Source organism: Neodiprion pinetum, chromosome 4 (assembly GCF_021155775.2).
Source record: "Neodiprion pinetum isolate iyNeoPine1 chromosome 4, iyNeoPine1.2, whole genome shotgun sequence".
In the NCBI taxonomy this organism is placed as follows: domain Eukaryota; kingdom Metazoa; phylum Arthropoda; class Insecta; order Hymenoptera; family Diprionidae; genus Neodiprion; species Neodiprion pinetum.
This window is the reverse complement of record NC_060235.2, coordinates 23,697,691-23,723,441: the sequence shown is the minus strand read 5'-3', so window position 1 is coordinate 23,723,441 and position 25,751 is coordinate 23,697,691. Positions and strand designations below refer to the sequence as shown.

The 25,751-nt window shown below is 39.7% G+C and overlaps 1 protein-coding gene across 3 annotated transcripts; it reads right to left on the bottom strand.

Annotated features, from left to right (window-relative positions):
- Positions 1-792: 792 nt before the first annotated feature.
- LOC124217300 (uncharacterized) lies at positions 793-21,816 on the bottom strand. 3 transcript variants are annotated; one of them, XM_069135628.1, is made up of 7 exons: positions 21,667-21,816; positions 19,625-19,747; positions 14,335-14,436; positions 10,497-10,736; positions 8,247-8,489; positions 5,348-5,515; positions 793-1,373 (listed from the first exon to the last, which is right to left on the bottom strand). In XM_069135628.1, the coding sequence occupies exons 2-7, from the start codon at positions 19,727-19,729 to the stop codon at positions 1,308-1,310; spliced, it is 924 nt and encodes a 307-aa protein (XP_068991729.1). In that variant the 5' UTR covers positions 19,730-19,747; positions 21,667-21,816; the 3' UTR covers positions 793-1,307. The 3 variants fall into 3 exon arrangements, with proteins under 3 accessions (XP_068991729.1, XP_068991730.1, XP_068991731.1); XM_069135629.1 differs by lacking the exon at positions 21,667-21,816 and adding an exon at positions 20,568-20,698; XM_069135630.1 differs by lacking the exon at positions 14,335-14,436.
- Between the last annotated feature and the right edge of the window lie 3,935 nt (positions 21,817-25,751).

The following is a 25,751-nucleotide window of genomic DNA, read 5'->3' as shown; positions in this document are numbered from 1 at the left end:
TAATTGATATACAACGTGCGATTTTCAAGACATTTTTTTATTTTGTCATCTGCCTCAAAAATAGAAACGTAATAACGAGGTGATAGAGTTTGATTATTCGATGGTCTAAAACAGGGTATGACCAGGCATAATTTTCAAAGTATTTAGGAATCATGCAAGTGATATACGGAAAATGAAAGTCTCATTTTGAAATTATGTCTATCGAAGATGAAATTAATTGGAAGTGTCAACGGTTTGATATTAAGAAAAAATAAAAATCTGCTCGTTTCCTAAGAAAACAATACCATATTTTATTATTACAATAATATTTATTTACACTACACAATAACAGGGGAGGATTTATATAAGTTGGTAATTAGCCTAGTTATGAATAATATTACGGTAGATTATTAAATTTCAAACGTGTCTTTAGGCTCGACACATCAAGGCAAATTTTCTTTCTTTCACTTTCGTTTCTAAAGTGGAAAGTTAAAAAAGACATTGCGTCGTGTCGTAAAGTGGATATTTACCAAACGAAAAGGGGGCAGAAAAAACAAATTAACAAAATTAGAGTAATAACGGCGATGGAAAACAGTGCCGATGAATGTCTTGCCGATCTTCCGTATACATCGTCACATCAAAACTGACTCATCTCATACACTTATCCCACGTTTCCGCAGTCTAATTAATACAGTAGGAATAAATCAGCACTGTTCCAGCATTACCTGTCTAGGTTTCGGGTAGCTCGATAAAAATTCGAATACCCGATAGTAAATAGATTCGGTAGTAACATAGTTACATAAATGAGCACTCTGTGTGGCAATGCGTCGATGGGACTATGTACAAGTCGTTTCTGTCTTTCTTCGTCTTCTTCTTTTTTTTTTTTTTTTCTTTTTCTTACGGACGTAACAACAGTTTCTCCTATCTTTCACGTACATTTCGTGATTGTCCGGTCGTTTTGCGCAAAACACAAAATAAAATAAAATATAAAAAAATTGATCAAGGTATAATAGATGAAAAGAAAAACATAAAAAAAAAAAACATATATATATATAATAATAGTAATATTCCTTTCATATAATTTAGAAGTCTTGGAAGGGCCAATTGAGGGTCGAAGGGTATTTGTTTATAGTCGAAGTGATCCGCGGGGACAAGAGGCAACTATTCGCTGTGCAGTGTTTCAGTATAAATCTCTCTTAAAATTCTTAATTATTAAAACAGCTTCGTTGCCAGATCGGTCCCACGGCTCAAAGTAGTGAACTCGGCAGCCGAAATCAGGTGGTCACCATTTTTGGTCCAGCTAACGTCGCGCTGCTCCGCGATGCGTTCTAGATGATGGAAGTGATGAGTCGCGCCTTGAAGTTAACAATTCGTTCGCTGGTCGCTGCCAAACGCTGAAAGTAAGAAAAAAAGATTTGTGAAAGTTACAATTGCCGAGTATTCTCCTGCAAATTTCGCTCGCATGCGCCGAGCATTACGATACAATTGGCCACAAATAGGCGCGTGCCACGAGAAAAATAAGTCCGGCATAGACCGAAGGGAAGAAGAAAATAAAACTGAAAATATCGCAAGCAGTTGTAAACATGTAATCGATGTGAAGAAACCGATCACTTGTTGTGCCATTCACGTAACCAACGTAATCGCCAGAAATCAATTACGCGTTATTTATCTGGTGGTCGGTGATGTTCGAGGGATTTTGTTTCACCGAAAGCGTTGCGAAATTTAGAATCATAAACTTAGTATGGATCAAGTTTGGATATTGAAATTTTTAATTTGCTCCAGAAGTTTTTTTATGACATTGATGGTCAGAAAATAGAACCTAGTTGGTTTATTTTTTTTTTCTTTTTACTGCTTTTTAACCAACCCTATACGAGCTCATTTTCTACAATTAGGCAAGATTTAGAAAAACTTACTGAGATACAAAAAAATTTCCGAGCCATTGTCAAAAACGAAGCGTTTACAACGGTACCGGGAAGGGAATGTTAAAAATAATTTGGAAAATAACGGGGCTGTATGTTTCGACTAGTGCTTTAGCGTGAAAAATTTTGGGGAAAATCTAAAATGTCAATTTCTAATCTTGATCGATGCCGCATTTTTGGCGTAACGTATCTTTGAGAATATAGTTACAAAATCATACTCATGCGTGTTCTATTGCCTGCGCTAATTGCGTTCAGAGTTACATTGCCTAATTAATTAAGATCTTGCGAAGTTAAAAAAAAAGCAGACTCAAAACCATAAAAATATAATGTGAAACTCGCGAGTGCCCCTCGAATACCAGACGTTAGTAACTTTCGAATAAAATATGCATACGATATAGAAATACAGCAAGTTCGTTACACTCGTCAAATTAACGCCTGTGATTATTTGAAATAACGCGGTTAACACCGTCTTTCACATTTTTGCCTGAATTCTTATTCACGGACGTCTAAGATTAATTATTAAACACAACTTAATCCGTGCCCTGGAGCTTTGAACGGATGCAGTTAGAAAAAAAAAAAAAGGAGGAAAAGAAACTGGCGTATCGATTCAAGTGGTTAGAGTTCTGTTTTCGATTTCTATCCTGCACCTTGCACAGTTTCGACACGATGTTTTTTAGTTCGTTTTTAGTGCTTCTTTTTCTCTCTTCAATCACTCCGACGAATTCTTTAGCTGGTTACCGTTCCTGACTTTCGTCTCCTCGCCCATTCAAGGCTAGCTTAACGCAATAATTTGGCACTTAAATAACAAGAACCCGTCACCCGATCTTACACACCGATACCCGTGGCATACCGATTCCCCAGCTGTACCAGGCAACGGTCATCGTCGACGTCGGTTGTTGGGAGATCGACGACGACGACGACGACGACGACGACGCTACGCTTGCAAGCAAGGAAGGCTTGCGTAACTTTGCAGTCGGCGAACGTGTTACCTGCATCTATCTAGAGCTATTTCGTAGAGAAAGTTCGCGCGCACATTTTTGCTTTCCATTGATTTGTGAGTTGTTGCATAACCGATTCGTCATATCTGGAACGTTGGTCGGTCTTTATGTGATCGTTGGGTCAGCAATAATGACTCAATTTTTCAACGTTTTTTTTTTTTTTTTACTTTTTAACAGCGTATAAATTTCTACACACAGGCGTATGTGCCCCGTTAGAAACGTGTTGTACCAAACCTCTTATTGAAATCTGTATCCTTTTTTTTCTTTTTTTTTTTTTCACTACAAATATCGATTTACCACATCAGTTCTCGTTCGTGTTTCTAATCCGGTCTGAAATTGGTCGCGTATGCGTATTTCTGAGGGTAATTAAAAATTACGAAACTCGATGTATGGAGATTTTAAAAAAAACTTGTCATCGGTAATGCCGCGGTCGCTGGCTGGTAATGTCCGATAAAAAGCAAGATGTTACGCAACAGTTACAACGACGCGGAGTAAAAAATGAATTAGCTGTTAAGTCATACGAGAGTTTCGTGCAATACGTGGTGACAAGATTAAGCAGGCTTACGGTTGACAGATTAATATGTAGTTGAATAAGGAAAAATGTATTCTCTTATTGTGTACCGTAACATCCGATGCCTGCAATAGGCTATCATTCGTTGTAATTACTCGAAACGCGATACGGTGAAGTAATTCAACCGGCATTCGTGCGACGAAAGTGACGTTGATTCGTGATAACAATAAGTTCAATCATTACTGAGTTCGAAACCTTTTATGTAAATTGCCACATTTTGACCAAGCGGAGCATTGATGGTTATACTTGTTGAAAAATTTATACGCTATGCAATGAAGCAATATGTTCTGAGAATTTACGTATCTTGAGTGATTTTTGCCTTATTGTGCAATACGTTCAATAATTCACATGAAATATATATGATTATGTCAGAGCAAATTAATCAATTATTCACTGAATAAACACTTGCCTGTTGTTCAAATGTGTGTGCAGATTCGTCTGACGAGTTGAAAAATTTTCTCTTCTAAATTACTTACTAATGAGTTGAGTTTTTTTTTTTTAATTTTTTTTTTTTAAATAATGTCAACACCTTTAATGTCATGGATCTAACAGTCTACATTGTATGTTAGAAGGTCGGAGAAAGTGGTACGCTTTCTGTAGGAAAGTTTGAAAAGTGCATTGCATGGCAAGTGCAAAGGGAAAAAAGAAAAAAAAATTTCATACCACACATTAAAAAGCCAATTATAATGTGGTAAATGCAGAAAAACAATAAAAAAAAATTTATCACATCTTTTGCGGTTTTATACGTGCTGAAAGGTCATATGTCAGGTGCACGCGAGTTTATACCGTTACTGAACATGATTCCTATTACATACACAACAATGAATAAAAGCACTGAGGGAAACTTCATTTGATTTAGTTATGTTGTAGAAAATTCGGATAAAATGAGTATCGTTACAATAATTATTCAAAGATTCGAAAATGCGTTACCACTAGTAACTGTATTTAATGTGATTATTGTTGTTGATGCTATATTTTCTGGTTATACCAACATTAAATATGCTAGTATAGTTTGATATATTTTTTCAGTTGAACAGAGCTTTTACGACAACTTATTATTGCACGAAAATGAAATTATTGCAATAGTATCAAGAAAATGGAGTTAACACCTACTAGGTCTTCCGATGACAGTTACAAAACTCATTTTCATTTCCCGCTCCGAACTGTATTTCTGATCGTTCAGTCATAGTAATAATGTAAAATAGCTCAGGACCGAGCATAAGTAACCACAGCAATAATTTTCCCTCGTTGAGGGTATAATAGCTAGTACTTACGCTCTTTATTCAGCTAATGGGTCAATTTCTCAACCACAAACCTTTCGAACGTTACACGTTCCATGCATTTCGTTTAAATACAGTGAGAAAAATTTCATTTGTCACAGTAACTAGAAAAATTCAGTAAAACAGATATCGTTAAAAAAACTGTTTGAATATTGTTCGAATTACGAAAAACGGGGTACACGTAATCATTTTGCGCTATTGTCGATCCTTTTTTGGTAATTGCAACGAAAAATCAGTTTGTTCTGTTTACTCTACTTTTTTAGTTAAACAAGGCTTTAACATCAATTTATTCTTGCACGAGCATCAAAATTTCGCAACAGTTGCAAGAAAATCTAGTAACAGTGATCGTAACGAGAAAGAATAGTAACGGATAATCGACTTTCCGGCAACAGCTATAAAACTAATTTTCATTTCGTACCTAGAACTATATTTTTCGATTGTGGTAAAAAATGAAAATAGTTAAGGACCGAGCGGTAGCCGGAACTAAAAATTTCTCTCAGTGTAGAAAAAGAAAATGTAACACATCACGCACCCTTTCATTCTTTAAACGCACCAACGGCCATGCGAAAGACGAAAGGAAAATTGTAAAGGGCGACTTACAAGAATGAGGTCTTGGACGAGGTTGGAGATGCCTCGGTTGGCGATGACGAAGAGTCTGGTAATGGGCCCCGGCACTGCTTCTTGGGCCCCGGCAGCGGCTCTGGACGGATCGACCGGGGCATTGGCTGCGGCATCGCCCTGTTCCGTGCTTCCGCTACCAGCCACCAGCTGTAAATGCAACGACGTAAAGTTAGTCAGGGTCAAGGTCAAGGGTTCTCAGAGGCCGGGAATCGGGATACGAGGAGACGCAGGCTCCGTGTAGGTACTGGTCCAGCGCTCCCGACACTACGTGCTTTTCCCCCTGCTATAAACGTGACCCTGGACAAGGTGTAAACTCCTAGGGTGAGCTAATCATCTATTCATTACGGGATGTAGTGGCGGATGTAGGGAAGTATGCGGACATTTTTACAAACCACGCTCAAATTCAGGCCCTTCGCCTAGTGAAAGGCGAGGGAAAAATTCTCACTGCGGGACTACTCTGGCATACTTTTTGTACGACCGCCACAAGTTGCACAATACACCAGATCACACTAAACTATGGACACGATGAAAAGGGCAGACTTTCGGGCCATTTTTTTTTTTTTTTTTTTCCAATCCGAACTGGTTCCGCAAATCTTTGCGATTTGAAAAACAATATCTTGTGTTTCGTTTGTTGCTCATCACTTCCCGAGGTTCGAATTTAAGCGTTTCTCCAAGTTATTTCAGAGCGTTCCTGACGCGAACGGTAAAAGAAAGAATGTTGACAAAAACAAATACAAAAAAAAAATGGCTTTTCCAGTCTTCCCGCGAAATCGTGCGATACATTACATATAATTATACAAACAATACAGTGCAGATGATATTACAGTAGACAAAAAATTGACAAAATTTCATAACAACAATATTATACATTGGAGATTTAAAAACATCGTAAACAATTCGATGATCGTCAGTTGCCCGTGCTGACTCGCCGAAAGTCTTTAGTCAGGATGTCTGCGTCGCGTCGGGACCGTTGGAGGTAGCCAGAGGCTCTGGGTTCGGGGTAAATTTGACAGAGGGGATGGGAAAGGGTGGAAGAGGACGTGGAGGGTTGTTAATCGTTTGGTCGAACGAGAAGTAGGTGAGGTTAGCATGTAGCATGCGGAAACATTCGATATCACACATCAAGATGACCGGCTAAGTGTTTTGATTTTTGGCTTGTTAAACGAGCTGTTTCTTATCTTTATTCGATATTTACGACGGGTATGGTATATACATATAAGCTGACTGATAAAAATAATATTAAAATAAAGAAAGAGGAGAAAAAAATAGAGACCAACTATTTCCGATGTGACCGAAACGAAAGAAGGGACAGAACAATGCTTACGCAGCCGAAATTAAATCTTGATATGTAATTATTCAACATGCGTGTCAGGAAGAACAGACAAAGAGACTTGTACACGTATACAGACACACAGAACAGGCAGACACAGGCAGAAGAGAAAGAGGAAGATTATTGTAAGAGACGATCTTTTTCACAGTGGAAAGAGACTGATACTCGAACCAGATTACAAGTTAATCGTAGGTTGAGAGGATTAGGAACGGTCTTGAGTACAGTCGATAGTAAGTTATAAGAAAATTAATCAAGTTTCGAAGGTGCCAAAGAAGCAGCTGGTGCGTGTTGTGCCTTATAGAAAATTACAGTGCAATGCGTGCGATGAATACAACGGCGCGTTACATGCGTGTGACGTTCAAGTATGATTACAAAGAGTTGAGTTGAGTTGAGTTGAGTCGAGTTGGCAGCCTCGGTTAATCATTGCGTGCGTGAGCAGGCGAACACGGATTCTGCCTTACGAAAAGACGTCGTATCCGTGCACGCGTGACAATTGCAACACGTTGAATTGGAAAAGACGTGCGAGTTTTCAGTTCATTTTTCTCGACAACGTTACAACGTTCAATAACAATTATGGCTGGACGTGAAATTGAGATCGTTATCACAAAGACGTTTCGTACTAACCGAGTGCATTTCGTGTTTTATTCTACAGATTCAGCAGTGCATGAAAATCGGTTAGAGAAACTCGACGCTGTCATGTCTTAGCGTGAAATTCACCGAATACTGGGTATGCTCCATAGGTTTATTATTACCGAGAATCGGGTTACAGGTTGTTTGGCGTTAATTGTTATTGGAAATAATTGACTCGCGTTGCAGTTACATGGTGATCAACACGCTTTACGATTCTTTGCGAAGATGTAATGATCTGTGAGCGGTTGATTGGCGTATGGACGTTGTTCGCAAATTACGTCTTGAATTTTTTTCATTCTCATTACGTAACGGTTTGCGTGGTCCTTTAACTTTGTTTCTTTGCTCGGACACTGAACTATGCAGGTCCTCACACGTACTTTCCATCATCACTTGATAAGAAGTAGCACTAGTTTGATGAATGTTAATTTTGAACTACGACCGAGCACTTCAATTATTGCTGACATACAAAGTCTCATTCCGAGACGTAATGCGTAGACAGTAATTTATTCTCTAACAAGATAAATTTCAGTTCCTTGCTTGCGCACCAGGCGAAACATTGTACAAAGTATTATTATAACCCAAGTATGCAAGTTGACTAGAAAGTTTCGTGCTGTATTAAAATATAAAAATTTACCAACAATCCACACACGTATAGTTCGCTGGATTTCAACTTGGAAACACAATTTGATCAGGCAAGGCGTGAAACAAGTTCGGTAAAGCGGAGAGTGCCACAGTTTAGCAACCGAAGAAAAAGTGGAAGAATAAGAATAAGAATAAGAAGAAGATGATGAAGAAATAAAATAAGAAAGAAAAAAAGACGAATAAAAAAGCGGAGAGGGAAAATACAGAGAAAGTAAGAGAGAAAGATAAAGTACGTGTCAGTGAGTGTCAGTAATGTGGTCGACAGGATTGGCGTACCCCGGGACCGGCGGTTGGATTGCCGGCTGGCGCTGCCGAAGAAGCGGGTCCTGGGGCTGAAGGACTTGGCGGGGCAGGCATCCCCATACCCATACCCATGCCCATGCCCATACCCATGGGTGCCGGGGCAGCGGGTATCGGGGCGATGTCTCGTGACGCGCTAAGACCAAGCCCAAGGCTTTGGGTACCTGCAACGACACGGTACACGGTACCAGCCGCGCGAGCCGCCGAATCCGCAGTTTGCTAAAGGCAGATAGAATAGTCTTATCGTTAAATTGATCAAAACGAGGCTCAGCTTGCGGTCCGCGGCGCGTTTTCCACGGCACAAGTATCGCTCAGCACTTCTCCTCGGCCGTTTGAGCATTCTCTGCGAGATGCGAGTTACGACGCTCCGGTATGACGGCCATCCTGAAAAAGATTCACAGCATCCGTTCGGACGTTTTATACGCTGGTTCTTACCACATGGTTAGACAATGAATAGCCCATAGTCGTCGATCTCTGAAAATGTGGATTATATACGGAGCGAAGTTCACGGCAACGCGGTTTTTCACAGCGTGTGTTCTTTGAAACTTTCGTTTGAAAGTCAGTGCAAAGGTTGCGGTGTGGCGGGGATTCAATTGCATCCATGATTCTTTGATAAATCTTTGACTGTTTTATTATCATCGGACAGGTAGAGGATGATTTTTTTGGTCTCGAATATTTATTTGAAAGAAATGTCGAACCTGGTTTATTTCGAGGTGAAAATCTGTCGCTTGGCTATCACTCAAATACATTTCACTTTTTGCAACAACGAACCGGTGCGAATTTTCTTGTCTGTTCTGGACTGTGTTGGTTGATTTCTCCGCAAAACGGCGCAGCACTCGCGTAAACAAGGCAGTTGCGACAAACTTTATAAAATGAAAGCATGACTCGGAAGTTTTCCAACCTTGTCGTTGTATTTTTTTGTTCTTTCTTTTTTTTTCGTTATTCCGCTGACTCGTCTGTCAGAGGTTACGCGAAGTCTTACGCCAGAGTTTTTACATCTTTATTACAATTAGTCAACACAGGTTTCGAACGAATGCTGTTTCAAGTCTCAAGCATTACAAGACAACTTTTTGAGTTCAAACTACTACGTTCTTGGAAACTACTTCTCCTCTTAGTATGCTGTATCGTTTTCTGCACGTCACACATGCCCTGGACTTTGAGTTGGCTTCCAGCTGTTACATGTGTTTCTTACTTTCAAACGATATATCTAGCTCCTTACGTTAGGCTGTTATTTTGATTATGTAGTTTCACGATTGGCGGTAACATTCATAAAATCCTGAAGTTCACACTACTGGTGCCAAAGAGACCGGTCAACTATGGAAATAATGATTGGCATTTGATTTCTTCGTGCTATTAAAAATATAGACTTTCAAGATGACTCTTCTCGACACGGATATGTCTCAGTATTGATCCGAAGTGGGCCTTTCAGCTGTTCGAAATTACTTTGCAGCATGTATTATCCAAGTGAAAGGCCCGCTTCGAGACACCCTTTCTAGAATGTATTCAACGAGCAGCATTTCTTACGAATACCAGTGATATTCATTACCGGTTTTTCGCAGGAGTAAGTATCGGTCAGTGCAAAAACTAGTATTTCCATGTGTGACAGTTAGATTGAATCATTTTAAAACGACGTGTAATTAGGACGAAGTATTTATATAAACCCTCTGGCGCGGCGTAATTTCGTAATAACAATTGCGATAATGCATATGATACTGGATCGGCGTGGTTTTCAACAAGTACTTTCAAAAGTATAACCCTTACTGCCAAGTTCTCGATTCGATACGCTACCACAGTTGCGACCGTTATAAATATTATAATTGTTCAAAGAATTTAAAGTAGCGTATAACTCTGAATCACATTAAATCGCTGCTGATTCAGATACCATGCAACTGACTTTCACTGTCTACACCAGGTGCCCTTGCGGCTGACTTGCCGTAGTTGTTGCCTCTTAACGCAGTGCGATTGTCCCAGCGGAAAAATCCACCTCGGAATCATATCCCTGTGGAAATTACACACATCCAATGACCGAAGGTTGTACGGTTCAACCTTCAGCCTCCGGCAAATAATCCTTTTTTGCACGATGCATCGCAAGTGTTCTAATTACCAGTGATCAGAACGACCTTGATTATGATATATTAATTTCATTTTTTGCCACGCATCGTATGTTATATGTATAGTTCGTCGGCAAAACAGGCAGCGATAATTTGTATGAAACTTGAAACCTACCCGGATGATGTCAAAGAGGAAGTTGCCAGAGCCGCCTCCGCTACCGCCGTTTCCGGTATCAAAGTTGAGGAACCTTTTGTTTCGGTTTTCGTCTGCCACCTCCACGTCATCCAATGGCGCAAGTTCTGGCGCCACAGCCTCGTTAGCGGCAGCTCCAGCTTGATCGTCGGCAAACTGTACTCGCACTTCGTTGTTCTGTGATTCAGCGACTATTTGATTTTCGGCTTCCGGGTTCACGTCCTGCGCAACAAACGACTGGTTTCAGCTTTTATATTACGTTTTTTTTTTACGAGCGGAGTGAATGTAAATAAATAAAAGGTTAAGAAAATTGCAGTGGAAATGATGTGTCGCAGATTTATTAAACCTGCGAGAAGAATTATAAACGTGTATGTGCAAGCGGAAAAAAATCTCCCTTGTTGAAATTGCGCCGACACTTGAGAGGCGCTGTGTTTTTTGTATAACATGTTTTTTCACACCAATCATTGCCACGTCGGACAAATATTGTGGTAAATAAATTGCAGTAGATCATTCCACACATCGAACGGTAAAGCTCAACTTCATTCGCGAGGTAAGCTCGATTTTCGCAGCTGTCGAGGATAACAGGGGCTTGAAGAATGTCAGGCATAAACGGGGTGCTTGGTTCTTTCCGATCAGAAAAAACGTGAAATCATATCGAGTATTACTCTGTGATTTAGTACGTATTCGATTTTCTTTTTGTAGTATCCTTAACACAATAAACTCGTAAACGATAATCTATAGTCGGTCTTAAAAAATTGCCGTATGTTCCAGTCTGATAGCAATGCGATTTTGAAATGAGATATTTTCAGGTTGAATGCCAACCGTACATTTGATGCAAATTGTTTTTTTGCTATCTGTCGCAACGGTAATTGTGTCCGTCAGGGTAATTTCTACGGTGCAAGGTTACTATTTTTTACAAGGAATCTATAATACAAGAAAAACCAGTGAATTCTAAGGTCGTACTAATACAGTTCTCACATATACCACATCGGTGATTCTTACTCCAATAAATTTACCACAACACAACCGTACGACTAATTGTACGGATTAACAAACTACTAAACAAATTACCAATGAGTGTACTTAAATCAATTAAAAGAAGAATTTTCAAATCAAAAAAAGAAGAAAACAAGAAGAAGGTTATTTGACTGGGCAATTTTTTTCCGTGTACGGTTAGGGTTAGAAAAGATCTACAGATTGGCTCTCATACCGTCTTAGATTTATGGAGCCGAATCATATACATGTAATAAAGGACTTTTACAATCTTTCAACTATAATACAATCAGCCAATGCCATGTAAAAGTCCCTGTTTTATGGTAATGTTGCAACGCTTCTCCATTGCTTGATACAATTTTTCTGGATAGACGATACGGGTGTTACAAGGTTGAAGGTAGACCTAGGCGTCGTATCTAGGCATATTAATACGAATGTTGGTGTGTCACGTCGTATCAACGCTGGTAACTACACTACGCAACAACTAGTGGTCCCATTCAGTCTGGATGGGATGTACCGTGCCGGTGGTCAATAACGTTTGCACGGTATTTGGATGGTGATGAGTTAATGTGAACCAAATATGACGAGAGAAACTACGATGTCGAGGAGATCTACGAGTATGGAAGAATTGAGGTAACCCTCGTAAAGTGGGTACCTGATTACGCTGCACGTAGCGTCAATTCTACGGAGCGATGAAAGAATAATGAATATCGAGGATAAGCGAACGCTGCACAAATGCTTCACGTGAGTGCATAACGAACGATGAAAACATGAGGACAAACATGTAGAGAAGAAAGATGTTAAGAGGAGATGCGAAAAGTATCAGAGACTTCGAGATACTCAGGTGAAACCCGCGCAGCAGTCCCATAATGAAGAGGTTGTCGGAGGATATTTGCAGTCGGTCATGGCAACTGCGTTTGCGCCGTTTGGGTATCGGTTAACGGTGAGTCGGAGGACTCCGTATTATCGTCGGCTTCCTGATCAGGAGGAAATGTGGGCAGAGTTAAGGAGACTCGTGAGCCGTCACGACTATCCGAAACTACTTCATTGGCACTGTCGGATACGTCGCTTTCCTCGTCATCGTCGCCAAAAGGAGATGGCACTTCTACGGTGGTTCCAGCATTTGACTTCTCTTCTCCCATTCCGTTGCCATTCGTGTTTCGCAATGCATTGCGGAGCAAAATGGGACCAACGACACGAATCAGTTCGCCGGTAATCATGTTCACCTTTTGTTCGACTATCTAGAAAACAAGCGGGCTTAGATCCTCTCTTTCTTTGTGCATTATGAGAGTCGAAACATGCTTGCATTTGATGAAGTCAAGCCGGGTAACAAACGGTGATTATTAGGTGTGACTTTATCACGCCGACAGTGGCTATCAGTCAATTTTCGTCGAGACCATAAGAACTTCTACGATGTGTTATGTCTACTTCGAATTATTGTCTGATTACGATGAAAGAGAAAATAAATAAAACGTGTAAGTGGAATGGACCCGATTTTCTAATTTTTCTGACGATAATCACACGAATAAAATATCGCCCATCCGCTCCTGTGACTCGCGCTATTTTTTTCAACACCTGTGAAGGAAATTTTGATTCTTAAAATTGATTTATACGACAGTGCGCATTCGCCAAAGAAAGCTCTAGGGTGTTAAATGGAGCATTTCAATTGCGCGCATGCGCCAACATTGTTTTACCGCACCAGAAAATGAAACTATCGAACCAAACGTTGGAAAAAACAAATTCCGGACTTTCACTAATTGGGACCGTAAAGACGAATTTACAGCCGTCTACAAATGGTTGACGCAGCTCAGTAAATACGAAATGAAAACTTTGGCCACAACAATAAAACTATACACATTACACGTACAATTTGTTACGTCATTTTATTACAAAACCAGACATCTGTTTGACAGCTTGTGCTAATTGTACAGGTCTCAGGATTTATTTCCTGATTTTCGCGATGTTCCACCGCGACAGTTGTTAAACGTACACTGTGATAATGACGCGTGGTGTACAATAACGCAGCGTTCTTTGGTCTCGAACAAAATGAGTGAATGACTTTCTCGGGAGGAATGTCGATTAAGGCTGGGTTCGGCCCACACATGTTAAATATGTGAACGTAGCGATATATCGGTACAGCACAAGGGCACCCTAAGCTTTGGACGGAAGCTTTTGATGCACTACTCGGGGGTTGTGGGGGGCAGATTCGACCAGCCTTTAGTCGAGTCGGGTGTACACAACAAGCAAGACCAGAGTGCTGAATACCAAGCGAAGGCGAAGGTCCCGAGAATCGGGTAGTTACGAACTGTGTCAAGGAGATCTTCCCCGTCAAGTTTCATCCGTGAATTGATCAACGTTTAAGCTTTATCTGCATCGATCAACGCGACTACTTCGAAGTTAACGATACACGATTACGTCGGCACGTAAGCGTAACTCTCAATGAATTTTTGTTCACAGGTGTTACATTCGTTGTGATACTTGAGCGTCGGTTTTTTTTAACGCAATCGAATAATCTTACGGATGTTCAAATCCCGATTGTTTTTAATCAAAACTATTACACACGTTCCGATTCAACGGAAAGTTTATGCGGTGTCGTATAGGTTCAGCTGATGAATCGGTAACTGGTATCTGGATCAAAGTAGCTGAATGACAAACAGGTGGTAAAATTCATCATTTAAGCATACGGTATTTTTTTCTATTCCTAATGGTAGTCATTGATTATTATTCTTATTTGTTAGAATTGCCATTCGGAATGTTACGGGATTTAGTTGGATGTTCAGCACTTAGGTGGTTGCCCTTTAACCTCGGCGACCGACGGCGTGCTCACCTGTGACAAACCGGGAAACAGCTGTCTCAGCAATCCGATTGTCCTTTTACTCCTCAGCGCAGCTTCGTTGTCAGCTTCGACAACCATCAATCTTTCGAGATCCTGAAAAATACTCAACGATTGTTTTCTCGTCTTCGAAATGTCGCAACGTCGTTTAAGAAGGTTGCACGGTTAAATATCGATACTTGTTTGATAATCTCATTACTGTCGCACGTCGAGCATTTCTTTAATAATTACATTCGTAAGGTACGGTGCTTCGTTCAATAATGCGAAAAAGAACAGACTAAAACTAACGGACTAATTATTTCAGACTGTTTGGTAGACTTGTTTGATTTCAATTTGCCACGAGACATTTCACTCGGAAAGTTATTCCGTACATTATCACGACAATTTTTATTTAATCGTTAGTACCGTTGAATATTTAAGTTTTCAAGACTGCACAGATATCGATTTCGATCAAAAAATGGCAATTATAACTGAAAAGATCGCTGAGAGAAAAAAGATGTGTTTAGGTGAATTCGTGAAAAACGGTTATTCCAAACAAAATCACCCATTGCGACGTGAAATTGAACGATTCAACCAAATTGTTCACCGTTTTAAAACAGTTCGAAGTCAATATCGAAGCTTTTGTTCGTAAGTTTTACAGTCTCTTTTTCTAGATTTCCACGACAAATACCACAGTTTGCGAATTTGACAATTTGACAAGCACTTGACGAGCGACCATCTTGTAATAAATTTGAAAAAAGTATTAATTTTCAACCGCACAACCTCTTAAAGTACTCGGTCAACTCTCTTCGCGGGTCAGCTGGCGTCCAGTATTCAGTTCGAGCAAGCAACTATCCGAGAATCTACTCGTTCATTACGTCGCAGTCGCATAGAAATTGATTCATCTAAGTACCGACGGAGTTGATCACTTTTCAATTATTCGAAGGACCCAACCGAGCCACTTCGCATCGCCGTTCACTCGCTCTTCCACCTTCGGGCTCGGTAATGATTACTCATTCCAGGCTTATAGGCCGCGCGATTATATTAAAAATAAAAAACAGCGTATCGCGTGACCTTCAAATGCATCTAATTAAATTTTGCGTTGTGTATAATTATTGGGCAATCAGAAAATTTATTCGGCTGTTATATGTGTGTGTTTGAGGTCAGGGATCCTCGTCTAGATGTCTAGAAAAGCGTTTATGGGATACTACTGATTGAATGCTAAAGCCTCAACCTGTTCTTCACCGCCGTATTGAGTAGGCTTTGAATTACGTGACTACTTAACCTGCAGCGTTGCATTGCCTGCATTTTAACTTTGCCCTGTAACGTATCGATTTAGCAATTTCATTCAATTTCAGCCGTCGTCGATCGAATTTCACGGGGGTGATGATAAGTTACGATTGGTCAACTAGTGGCTGTTGTGCAGTCAATGCTTTGGTCCTTATCACGGAAATTCAATAGGGTTAAAATAAATAAAATTAGGTCATTAGGTCGGCTAAAAAAAAAAAGTGTATTTCGGTGTCACGATTTTTTTCACTTCGAAAATACTATCTTGAGTTTCGTAAAATATTTTAACGGCCAAGTATTTACAATCGAAAAACTATACATCAGATTCTAGTGAAAAATGTTTATGTGCCTACGATATGTATTCAGGCACGTGTCTGAACTATCTGGAAAAATTACTAATTCTTGGTCCTTGAGTTAAATCGATGAGCTCTTCACAATCTTGTGCAATTATTGATACAGGAGTAAAAAATTTGGGTTGACAGTTATTCACGAATTTAATGGAAAGAACACAGTCAAATTGGGCAATGCAGAATATTGTGTGGATAAAAAATGATTCCACTCACAAGACGAGCACTGGTAAGTGGGTAAAATTCAATTAGTGTAACGTGTAATTAACAAATTGAGCCAAGTGTGATTTCTCGTCGATTTCTCGTCCACAAAAATAATAAACGAGAAACGAAGAAATAAATGGTTAGCATTAATTAAATTCGGATTGTACTAAATTCCACTTCGATTTGATTGGCTGACCAGTGATGACGATACTGTTATTCATCACTGACGCCTGTCTGGTTGATAGACTGAAAATATTCGCTTTATGGCTTACAAGCTTACGGTGGAAGCCGAGAGGCGATTTTTCAAGAAGAAATAGCGACTTTGTTAATTCGCTGCAGCAGCTGCGTTGACTATAGGAGCCAATGTTACTCAACCGCCAAGATATTGTTCTACTTTCCCTCAAAACTTGTTCCTCGAGTAGTTCGAGCGGTCACGTAGTCGTATATTATAAGTGTTTAGCATATTTTAACGAAGCTTGGAAGTTATCAAATTCACGCAATGCCGAAAGTCGAAATCAACACGTTTTCCCCGTTACGTAAAGCGTGAAAAATCATTTATTTTGATAACCTGACGAATGACTTGAGACGCGAATAAATATTTAGAAAATATCTCGTCTATCCAGGAATCTCAGTTTTCTACTCTTACGTAGGTACACGTGGTACAACCACTCGCGACACGATTAGGTGATGATAAAACGTTGGCAATATTAGCATAAGAGAATTGGTGAGTAAAATTATTCAAAGTGAGAGTGTGTTGTTTTTTCTTTCTTACTTTTTCTTCGCCTATACATTTAACCACTCCAACCAAGAATTAAGTATGGCCAAGTGTAAAATTGATTTACGAGACTCAGAGAGCCGGTCAATCCCATGACTCAGACCGCAAAAGTTTCTCCGGATGATCGATTTGGATTGCTTGGTCCGATCTTCGACTCAAAACTATGCAAACATTTAATTCGTGCTTTGGTCGACCTCTTCGCCATTAGTCTTGTCAGATTCGCGTCTGCCCGTCCATCGTAACGGTTCAAGAATGTTTACCGGTAACCCGTGTCTTCCGATGCTTCTGTCCGGACCTCTACTTTCCATTGAACGCCGATCAACCGAAGAAAGTGTCCGACGACGGTTGCCCCGTTGGCGTCGGGTGAAAGTCTCGAGTCTTCTGGCATCGAGGAGCGTTGAGATTACAAGCAATAGTTACACCGTCTCTCCGCTTTATTCATGAAATTCAACCCAAGCGATTGTTTTTTACTTTTTCTTTCGCCTCTTTGGCGTTGATTTTGAAATGAAAACCAATTTCTGGACCCGAACGCTTCCACCTTAGAACTTGTCTTTGAGCCTCGTGTAAATTGTGTAAATAATTCCTAATTACCCTCGATTGTAGCGTATCAGCCCATTTTCGTTGTACTATAGCGAAATTTTCTAATTAGCCAGATAATTATGTACAGTTTTCGATAAAGGCGAACCACGAACAATTTAGTTACAGGGTCGTCCGGCAATGATAATCCGAGGTTAATTCTAGACAGGGAATTTACCTAATGCAGATATTTAGAAAGCGTCTTGGGTGGAGAGGATCGATGAAATTTCGGGTCTTGAAAGTGGCAGCAATTGTGCGTGGTGGAAGTTGCGTAGCGGCGCATCCGCAGCTCCACCGGACGTGCGGATCAAACGGGTTTTGCGTGCCGGAGTTCGATCGTCTTGGAAATTGTAATTAGGTATGATTGTCGCACGAATAGTGGTCATTTCCGAAAACTGTTGATTCTCACGATGACACCGGAAGTTTCACCTACGCGAGCTGAGAGGCGGACAGTTGCAAAGACAACGGCATGTTTCGCAATCGGACCGGAATCGTTTGAATCGTTGTAAAAATTTACGTTCAGACAGAAAGTTTCTAACGCGAATTATGCGTGGATCATCCCACTACCGAAGTGAAGAATGTAGTTAAACATATCGATGCAACAACATCTCAAAAATTGGTTAAACCGTTCGCTTTTTTCTACACTATGGTGTAAAAACTTGCCTTTCATCTTTTGAAACGTAAAATATATGAAATAAAGATAAAATTTCCTGACAAATCGATCGCCGCTATATATTTTGTACAGTTATTCTCACATTGCGAGAAAAATGCAAATTTTGAAAATAACCTTAATTTCTGAAACACGTCTAAAACATCGCAAAATCGTCCAAAAGGTTTTCGACTCGAAATTTTTATTTTAACGTGAACGTAATTATTCAGTTGCAATATGTTTTCTGGGTTTGAGGTAAACCGCATCTACTACAGTTATTAATTATTTCCAAGGCAAATTTTTATCTTTTCTTACACTGAGACTATGCAGGAATATTTTGATCGATTCGATTTCAAAACAAAAGAAACTGACTGTGACCGTACGATGAGAAACGAGAGCTCGAAGCTCACTCTGGTGAATTTTATTCAATAAGAAAATGCCTTGATCACAGAATGTTTACTCTTCAAATTTACCGTACACTGATATTGTGTCATTCGAATTTCGTGATGCAATTTCCGAACCTACATTTCCACCATTGGCCCGCACTGTTCATGGTAATAAACATACATCAATATACGCATGTAACGTTGTTGCTACACTATATTATAACAAATACGCATTACTGCAGACAAATTACTAGTCAAGACATGCTTGAAATGAGCTAAATGGCGCGTACTGCGCGTTTCGCATGGGAAGAACTTCAAATAACTGAATTGAGGAAAACTTCTGAAATTTAAAATATACGTATTGACGTGTTGACGAATGGTATCGCAATAATACGGTATGACTTTGAAGGCGATTTAACCCAGGTCAAGTAGTTCGTGCCCCCAGGTCTTATACTGAAAATTACGCATGCCGGGTACGTTTCATTTTACGCTTCTGAATAATTCAGAAATACGTCGATGCAGCGCATGCGTTTATAATAATAATAATATATATATGTATACTTGGCAGCTGATGCAGATTCAATATTTTGACGGATTGTTTCGTTCTCTGAGAATACTCATTCAATTAAACTCACGTACGTTGAGAGAAAGTGGCGTGTTTCGCTAATTAATCGACTGACGTATGAAAGTTAAAAATTTTACAAATAAAGACACCCGGCACTTTGGCGTATTTATATGAAACCTTTTCATAACAATGCGGTCTCTTAATTCTACGAAGGATAGAGGACAACGAAATCCATGAATTTATTTTTGAAAGTCATCAGACCGGTCACGACGCACTTGAAAAATGCAAATTTCACAATTCGTAGCCATTTTAGAGTTTCCGCGAACTGCTTCGTGAGCGTGAAATACTTTGCGCGAGGTAATCAAGCAAATCCGGAATCGTTCTGACCGATTTTCCAATTCTTCTCAGCGGGAATGAGCCGAGTCCTCAATCGCTTGGACTACACATTTCCATTTTTACTCAACTAATTTCAACCGTCTTTTCGTAATATCGTAATAATTTTATTCACAAACACACCTGTCCTGCTGGCACCAGGCTTTCCGGCTGCTGAACCGGAAGCGAATGGACCACCGCGACGCAGAGTGTCGCCATCGCCGTTATCATCACTCTCGAACACCTCATCTTGTTTGCGGACTAATTCTGAAAATAAATAAAGTCAATTTAAAAATTGAATTTCGGCCTCTTCGCGCAAGTCCGAATCCGTTGATTTTCACTGTCGATTGGTTCGATCGGTTGACTCTTGGTCAAAACGGTAAATACTACTAACATGACACGTCACGAGGATATGCTGATAACGTTTTTAATATTTATTGACAATCTAGGTCTGACGGTTAGTTGAATTCACTAGCTTACAGTGGTGGGTAACTGTTAACCGGCGGTTAAATAATTTTCGGTGAGAAAGACGAGCTGAAGAGAATAAATGGATGACTTTTGTTTCGCACCTTGGACGGCGGTTACTTTCTTAATACTATATTTCTCAAGGATAATCTCACGGAACAAAGATGTCGCGAAACATTTGAAATCTTTCGGACAATGTAAACGGGCTCATCTGATCTCACGGGGTAATTTTATGGGTGAAGGGTGAACAATGTTTGTGCCCTAGGTGTTCCACCAGAAGAAGTATAATTCCTCTTCAATGATTCGAGATAAAAAATATTATTTTCACGCGAATGAAGTCAGTTCAAAGGCACAAATCTAACACCGATTCTACGCGGTTAAAACAATCGAGACTCGACGTTGATAAAATTTCGCTGAAACTCTTTCCAAGCAACTATTCTCGTTGAATAATGAAGTTAATCGTAACCGAAATCGCAACTTACGCTGGAATAAAAATTTTCATTTACAATTTGTAAGACAGTTTAACTTTTGACACCAAAAAAAAAACGCTTATCAAAATTTTCAGAAATTATTCGAAGGTAAAGAATGGCGAAATCACCGATTGTTCCGATAATAATCGCACCTAATTGAGAAACGAGCGCCTTAATAGCCGATTCGATAGGCTAGTCAGATCTCGGTTAGGTGGGCAACCAGACAAGTATAACTCCTTTCTACTACCACACAGATCAGCTCTCGTGACTATCACTTTCAATATACGAATCGAAAGTGGCCGCACATGTTCGTTCGCCTCAAGATCCCTGCTCCACGACGAACAGCTTATATACTCTTTCGAACCGCACTGGAAATATTCGGGAGAAAATGCCTCGGGGTGAAGATGAAATCGAATTATCGTTAATGCGACAACTTGAACGATGGGTTTTTTCTCGGCCCGAGGCCAAAGGTATGGCTGGGATACGTTTTAAAGACATAATAGACGATTAATTATTGATTTAGGAAAATATGGCCGTTCGAATGTCTACCTTTCCGTTCTCGAGCGCCGAATGACAGTCTTAATAATAATGCAACGACGACTGCGACGTCGGAACAATAACGATTCAAAGCACATGTTCCTCGGATGGAGGCCACCCGTTGCAACACTACCAGGTCGTTTAGATTCTTGTTACAAGCGCGATTATCAAGCGTGTAAGATATCGTGTACGGTATCACAGACCAATTGTGCAATTGTCTAATTCAAATTCATTCGAGACGTAACTTTGCGCGGGTTTCTTTGACGCAGCTGGCCTATAATAAATATTGTGAAAAATTTCTACTTTCATTTCTCGCCAATTTCACCCGTGTAACGTTATCCGACCGAACTCTATACCGAAATCCGATGTACCTAATAAGAATAGCAAATTATTAGCAGCTACAAACAGTTTCCGTTGTCCGTACGTTCGATGAAAGAAAGAAAGAAAGTGGGAAAGAATAAAAAAGCTTCCGTCCGATCCTTCGTTAACCAAAGCTCAGTGCCAACAACACTTTGATTTCTCACCGACGACGCGAAAGGGCGCGCTTTTTCCCATGCTCTAAAACCAACCACCTTAGAAACGTCCGTCCAACTCGTCCCTCACTAGGCGTACAACGCATTCACGAACGGCGTAATCCTATCCGTGTCGATAAATTTTGCGATAAGAAATCGAATCGGAAACGATACGCGGACAATGCAGTTTACGGAAACTCACCACACACAGTTCCGTCACTTTCGTAAAACTCAACTCAAACTCCGACTTGGTTTGAGCTGCCGGTTGCTTGCTCGTCTGGCAGACTTTCTGTGACTGTCTGTGTGACTACGGTCAGTGAGCGGTTTATATTAGCGGGTGGGGCTGCTGCCGCCACCTCTACCTTCTACTCGTTATACCAATCGACCACCATGCACTCCACGGGGAAAAAAGGGGGAGTCGCCAGCGAGATCAGACGAACAGCGCCGGCAGCGAGATGCGATCGCCTAATATGTGTAACATTTCCACCTAGTTGTACGGACTTTTCGCAAATCCGCAGGGCGGCGTTGCTCAATTAAGCATCGTCGTCGGTCCTCGGTCACGAACGAGTTGCAGGAAAGTCCGGCCGACGGAGAAGGTGTCCGTGTCACAATTATTAGCCTGTAATTCTGGGAGAGCGGAGGAGGATTGCTTCTACACTTCCGGGTGCAGAGCATAACGCTTGGTGATTAGGAGACTCCGCAAGGTTTTTATTGGCCGGTTGCTCGGTCAGATATTTCGGCAAAACATCCGTCGTGAGTCTTTATGACTCAATCGACGTCGCGCCTTGGATATACCGAATTTTTGTCGACTTAATTCAATTCTTTCCTTTCCTTAGGCATTTTTTCCGGTTTTCTTTTTCCCGGTCTCACACGTCGAAAGCCTGATACCGGATTTCGTTGCAAAAACTGGTATTTTATGATTTTACACAGTCTTCCTGGAATCCATAATTATCCTGAAGAGGGGCACGTAAACCATCGGGTTTTACGAAACGGAAAGAGAAGTGAAAAGGTATACATAAGTTGAAAATATTTTCTGACGAGTCTACGAGAATAGAATTATATATTTGACGCTGCAAATTTTGTATACCGAAAAGCCTCGAGGGCCGGATGATCGTTGCGTAGTTATCTGAAGTTACATGAGTTGTTTTCGTTCCGTTTACAGCATTACCGATCAATGCGAGTGGGATTTTTGTAGAAATTCATTTTTCATGCCTGCAGTCAGTCTTTCAATTGTGCATGCTGATGCGGCCCGAAGGCTAAAACATCGTTACGCAGTTCTCCAAAGCTACATGAGTTGTTTTCGTTCCGTTTATAGTATTACCGATCGATGCGAGTGGGATTTTTGTCGAAATTCATTGTTCTTGCCTGCAGTCAGTCACATTCGCTCTACACCTCACCAGGTTCAAAATGGCTTTCAGTATACCGATCAAATTTGAAAGATCATGGACGAGAACATGGTCAATGCAGAGTAAAAAAGCTTTGTGGGATCGCAAAGTAATTATTCATAAGTCAAGTGAGCTGACTTGTAACTGTACAAATATTAATTACAATCGATATATCACTTGATACTTAGTTTCGCTGACTGAGTTAGGATATAGTGCTTTTACCGGAGCTCTGAACAGACTTACAGATATGCGTTATGACGAAATTTAGGATAAAATTCAAGGCTGCTGTTGTAAGGAATAAAAAAATTATTTTCTGAAAATTGAATTGTATTAGTTATAATTCGTACCCGAACATTTTACTTTTAATAATTCTTATTGACTATGGCATAATGAACTTTGACGAAACTTTGAATTTTTTTCACGATTGTTTGCTTCTGCAGATATTGGAGATGATAGAATAAGTATAATCACATATTAGAATGGTCAGACTGAACTTGAACAAAATTTGTATTATCATTGTTACACGTGTTACGTGTTCGGACGCGCTGAGAGACTTTAACGCTGGCATAGGAAGTGTCACTTTCATTTTCAGAGAAGAAAGATTACAGAAATGATTAACAGTCTGCTAACTTATATTCTACTGACTGTAATCGCTTACCGTTTTTGGCTGTTTATTGATTTAAGTTGTAAAGATGACGATACAAAACCTGTGATGCTGAAAGTCTGACGAATGCCTGAATTTTTGTCATCCGGTTTGCTGTGATCATCGAAATCAGCACAGTTAAAAATTTCTGGATAGAACTTTCTACACTGTATTCAATTTACAAATATAATAAATTTACTGCGGACTTTAGTAAATTGAATTTACTTTTTTGTGTTTTTTTAAAAATAATTTTAGTAAAGTCAAACAGTTTTATAGTAAATTTAAGGCAAATACATAGTGATTCACGTCGCTATATCAGGTATATAAATTTGTAACCTGATTTCGTAATTGGACAAATCTCTTTTATAGTACATATATACTAAATTCCAAATAATTTTTAACACTGAAGACTCTGCATATAATTGTTGAATATTTAAAGCGGAGGCGAGTGGCTGTTAAAATAGCAGATCAAAACTGTGCTAATGAAATTCGTTGATCTAATGGATGTAGAAACATTCCAATGCGTTTAACAATCTTTCGTACGTTGTTGCGTAATTCTCCAAAGTTCTACCTGCGTTTGCATTACCTGTTAATCTATACTTTCTTTATGTACTGGTAGCGCAGTGCTAAGTGTAGATTTAATATCACCAAATAAAATTTTTCATTCCGTTAATAAGGCTGGAAGCAGTATTACAAAATAAACTTTAAAAGCCACCTGCTGATCCACAAGATGAATTTTTAGTACGTAGTAGCCGCGACTCGGCAAACACGTTGTCATTAAATGCAGGTAATTCGCAAGTGGTCGTTAATTACGTTCTCAGACATTCCGGGGTTTGATAAAAAGTAAAAAAGGTAAATAATAAAAAATGAAAAAGAAACATGCATTTATCGTTCTGATTTCTTTCCAAACAACGGTTAGTACAATATTCATTGAAGGTGAAATTACCAATTTTCTCTTTTACTGTTCGGGCGTTATTCACAGGGGCTTGGCTGGTGGAAGAATAGATTGATTGACTGTGAAAAAACGGTTTGTGAAATACCGTGCAGGTTTCTAATATATATCCACGCCAACGAAACGAGAAATATTTAGTGGGTGGTGGTCCATGTGTTTATTCGAGAACTATCTTACACGCTTTCGTCGACCTCCAAATTTAACAAACGTCGCCGAACCAGGGCTGCATATACAGCTGATTTAACGGGTCTGCATGTGCAGCAAATGTTGCTTCATAGAAAACGGATAGATTGGTTACACAAACATGACTTTAATGTCTAGTGGAAAATATACTCGCTAGAAAGGAATAACAATTGTAGATACACGTCATTTAATCAAAACAAAGTGCGTAACCCAAACTGGAAAATACAAGTTGGGTAAGCTATTTGTGTAACCATGTGAATCCTATATACAATAATAATTACATGCAGTATATGTATATTCTGTAAATAGCAATTCAATTAAAAGTAAACACTCGGTTTATCTCATCACTATCGTTGCACTGGATAATTGCACATTTTACAGTTTACAGTGATAAGTTTTTCTATAACTTCATCTTACGAATGTCCGCTAATCATTTTTCTCTAATTGTAAGTACTGTCTCTTTACCAGTCGATCTAGCAATTTTTCACACAGTTACGAGTTATTGTAACAATAAAGAATCTTTGAATTCAGACTTGTCTACTGCCTGAAAGTCATTGACAGCTCATTAATGTTGGTTTTTTTTTTCCACCCATGCGTTCTCCAACGGTTTGGTAAAAAGCGTTGCGCAAAATTGGCACGAAGGTTGTTTCTGAAAAGCGTGAAAATATCCATTGGAGACTATTATCGGCTGTCAAACATAATCTGGGCTGCGAGAATGCGACTCTTTGTAATATATAAGTACAATGACTTTTCGAAAGGTTCATGTCGAGATTGGGAGGAAAAAACACGAAAGCACCCGTTTACCGTAGATCAATTAATTATCGAGTGATTTTTACATCTTTTCCTGCTTGGATCACGTGAGATACTTAGAATTAGATGTTATTGAGTTGAGGAATACGAGGTAAGTTTGGACTTATCCTTAAAAATTCGATACAACGATCGTCTACGTAACTATAAATATTTTTTTCATCAATTTCTCGTATTACGCTGATTTCCGATAATTACGTTGATTCCTTGAGAAGTCTCAAACGATAAATTGGACGGAAATCCTAAGATATCAACATACCGTTACGTTTTTGAGAATTTTATGTCTTGTTATTTTGTTCATTGTGCCTTCTTCTGAC

Excerpts from the sequence above, each read along its gene's own strand:
- LOC124217300 (XM_069135628.1), bottom strand. The coding sequence starts at position 19,729 with ATGAGGTGTTCGAGAGTGATGATAACGGCGATGGCGACACTCTGCGTC. Across the intron at positions 8,490-10,496 it reads TCCTCTTTGACATCATCCGG|CAAACTGCGGATTCGGCGGC; the intron begins GTAGGTTTCAAG and ends ATCTGCCTTTAG. Across the intron at positions 5,516-8,246 it reads ATCCAACCGCCGGTCCCGGG|CTGGTGGCTGGTAGCGGAAG; the intron begins GTACGCCAATCC and ends TTGCATTTACAG.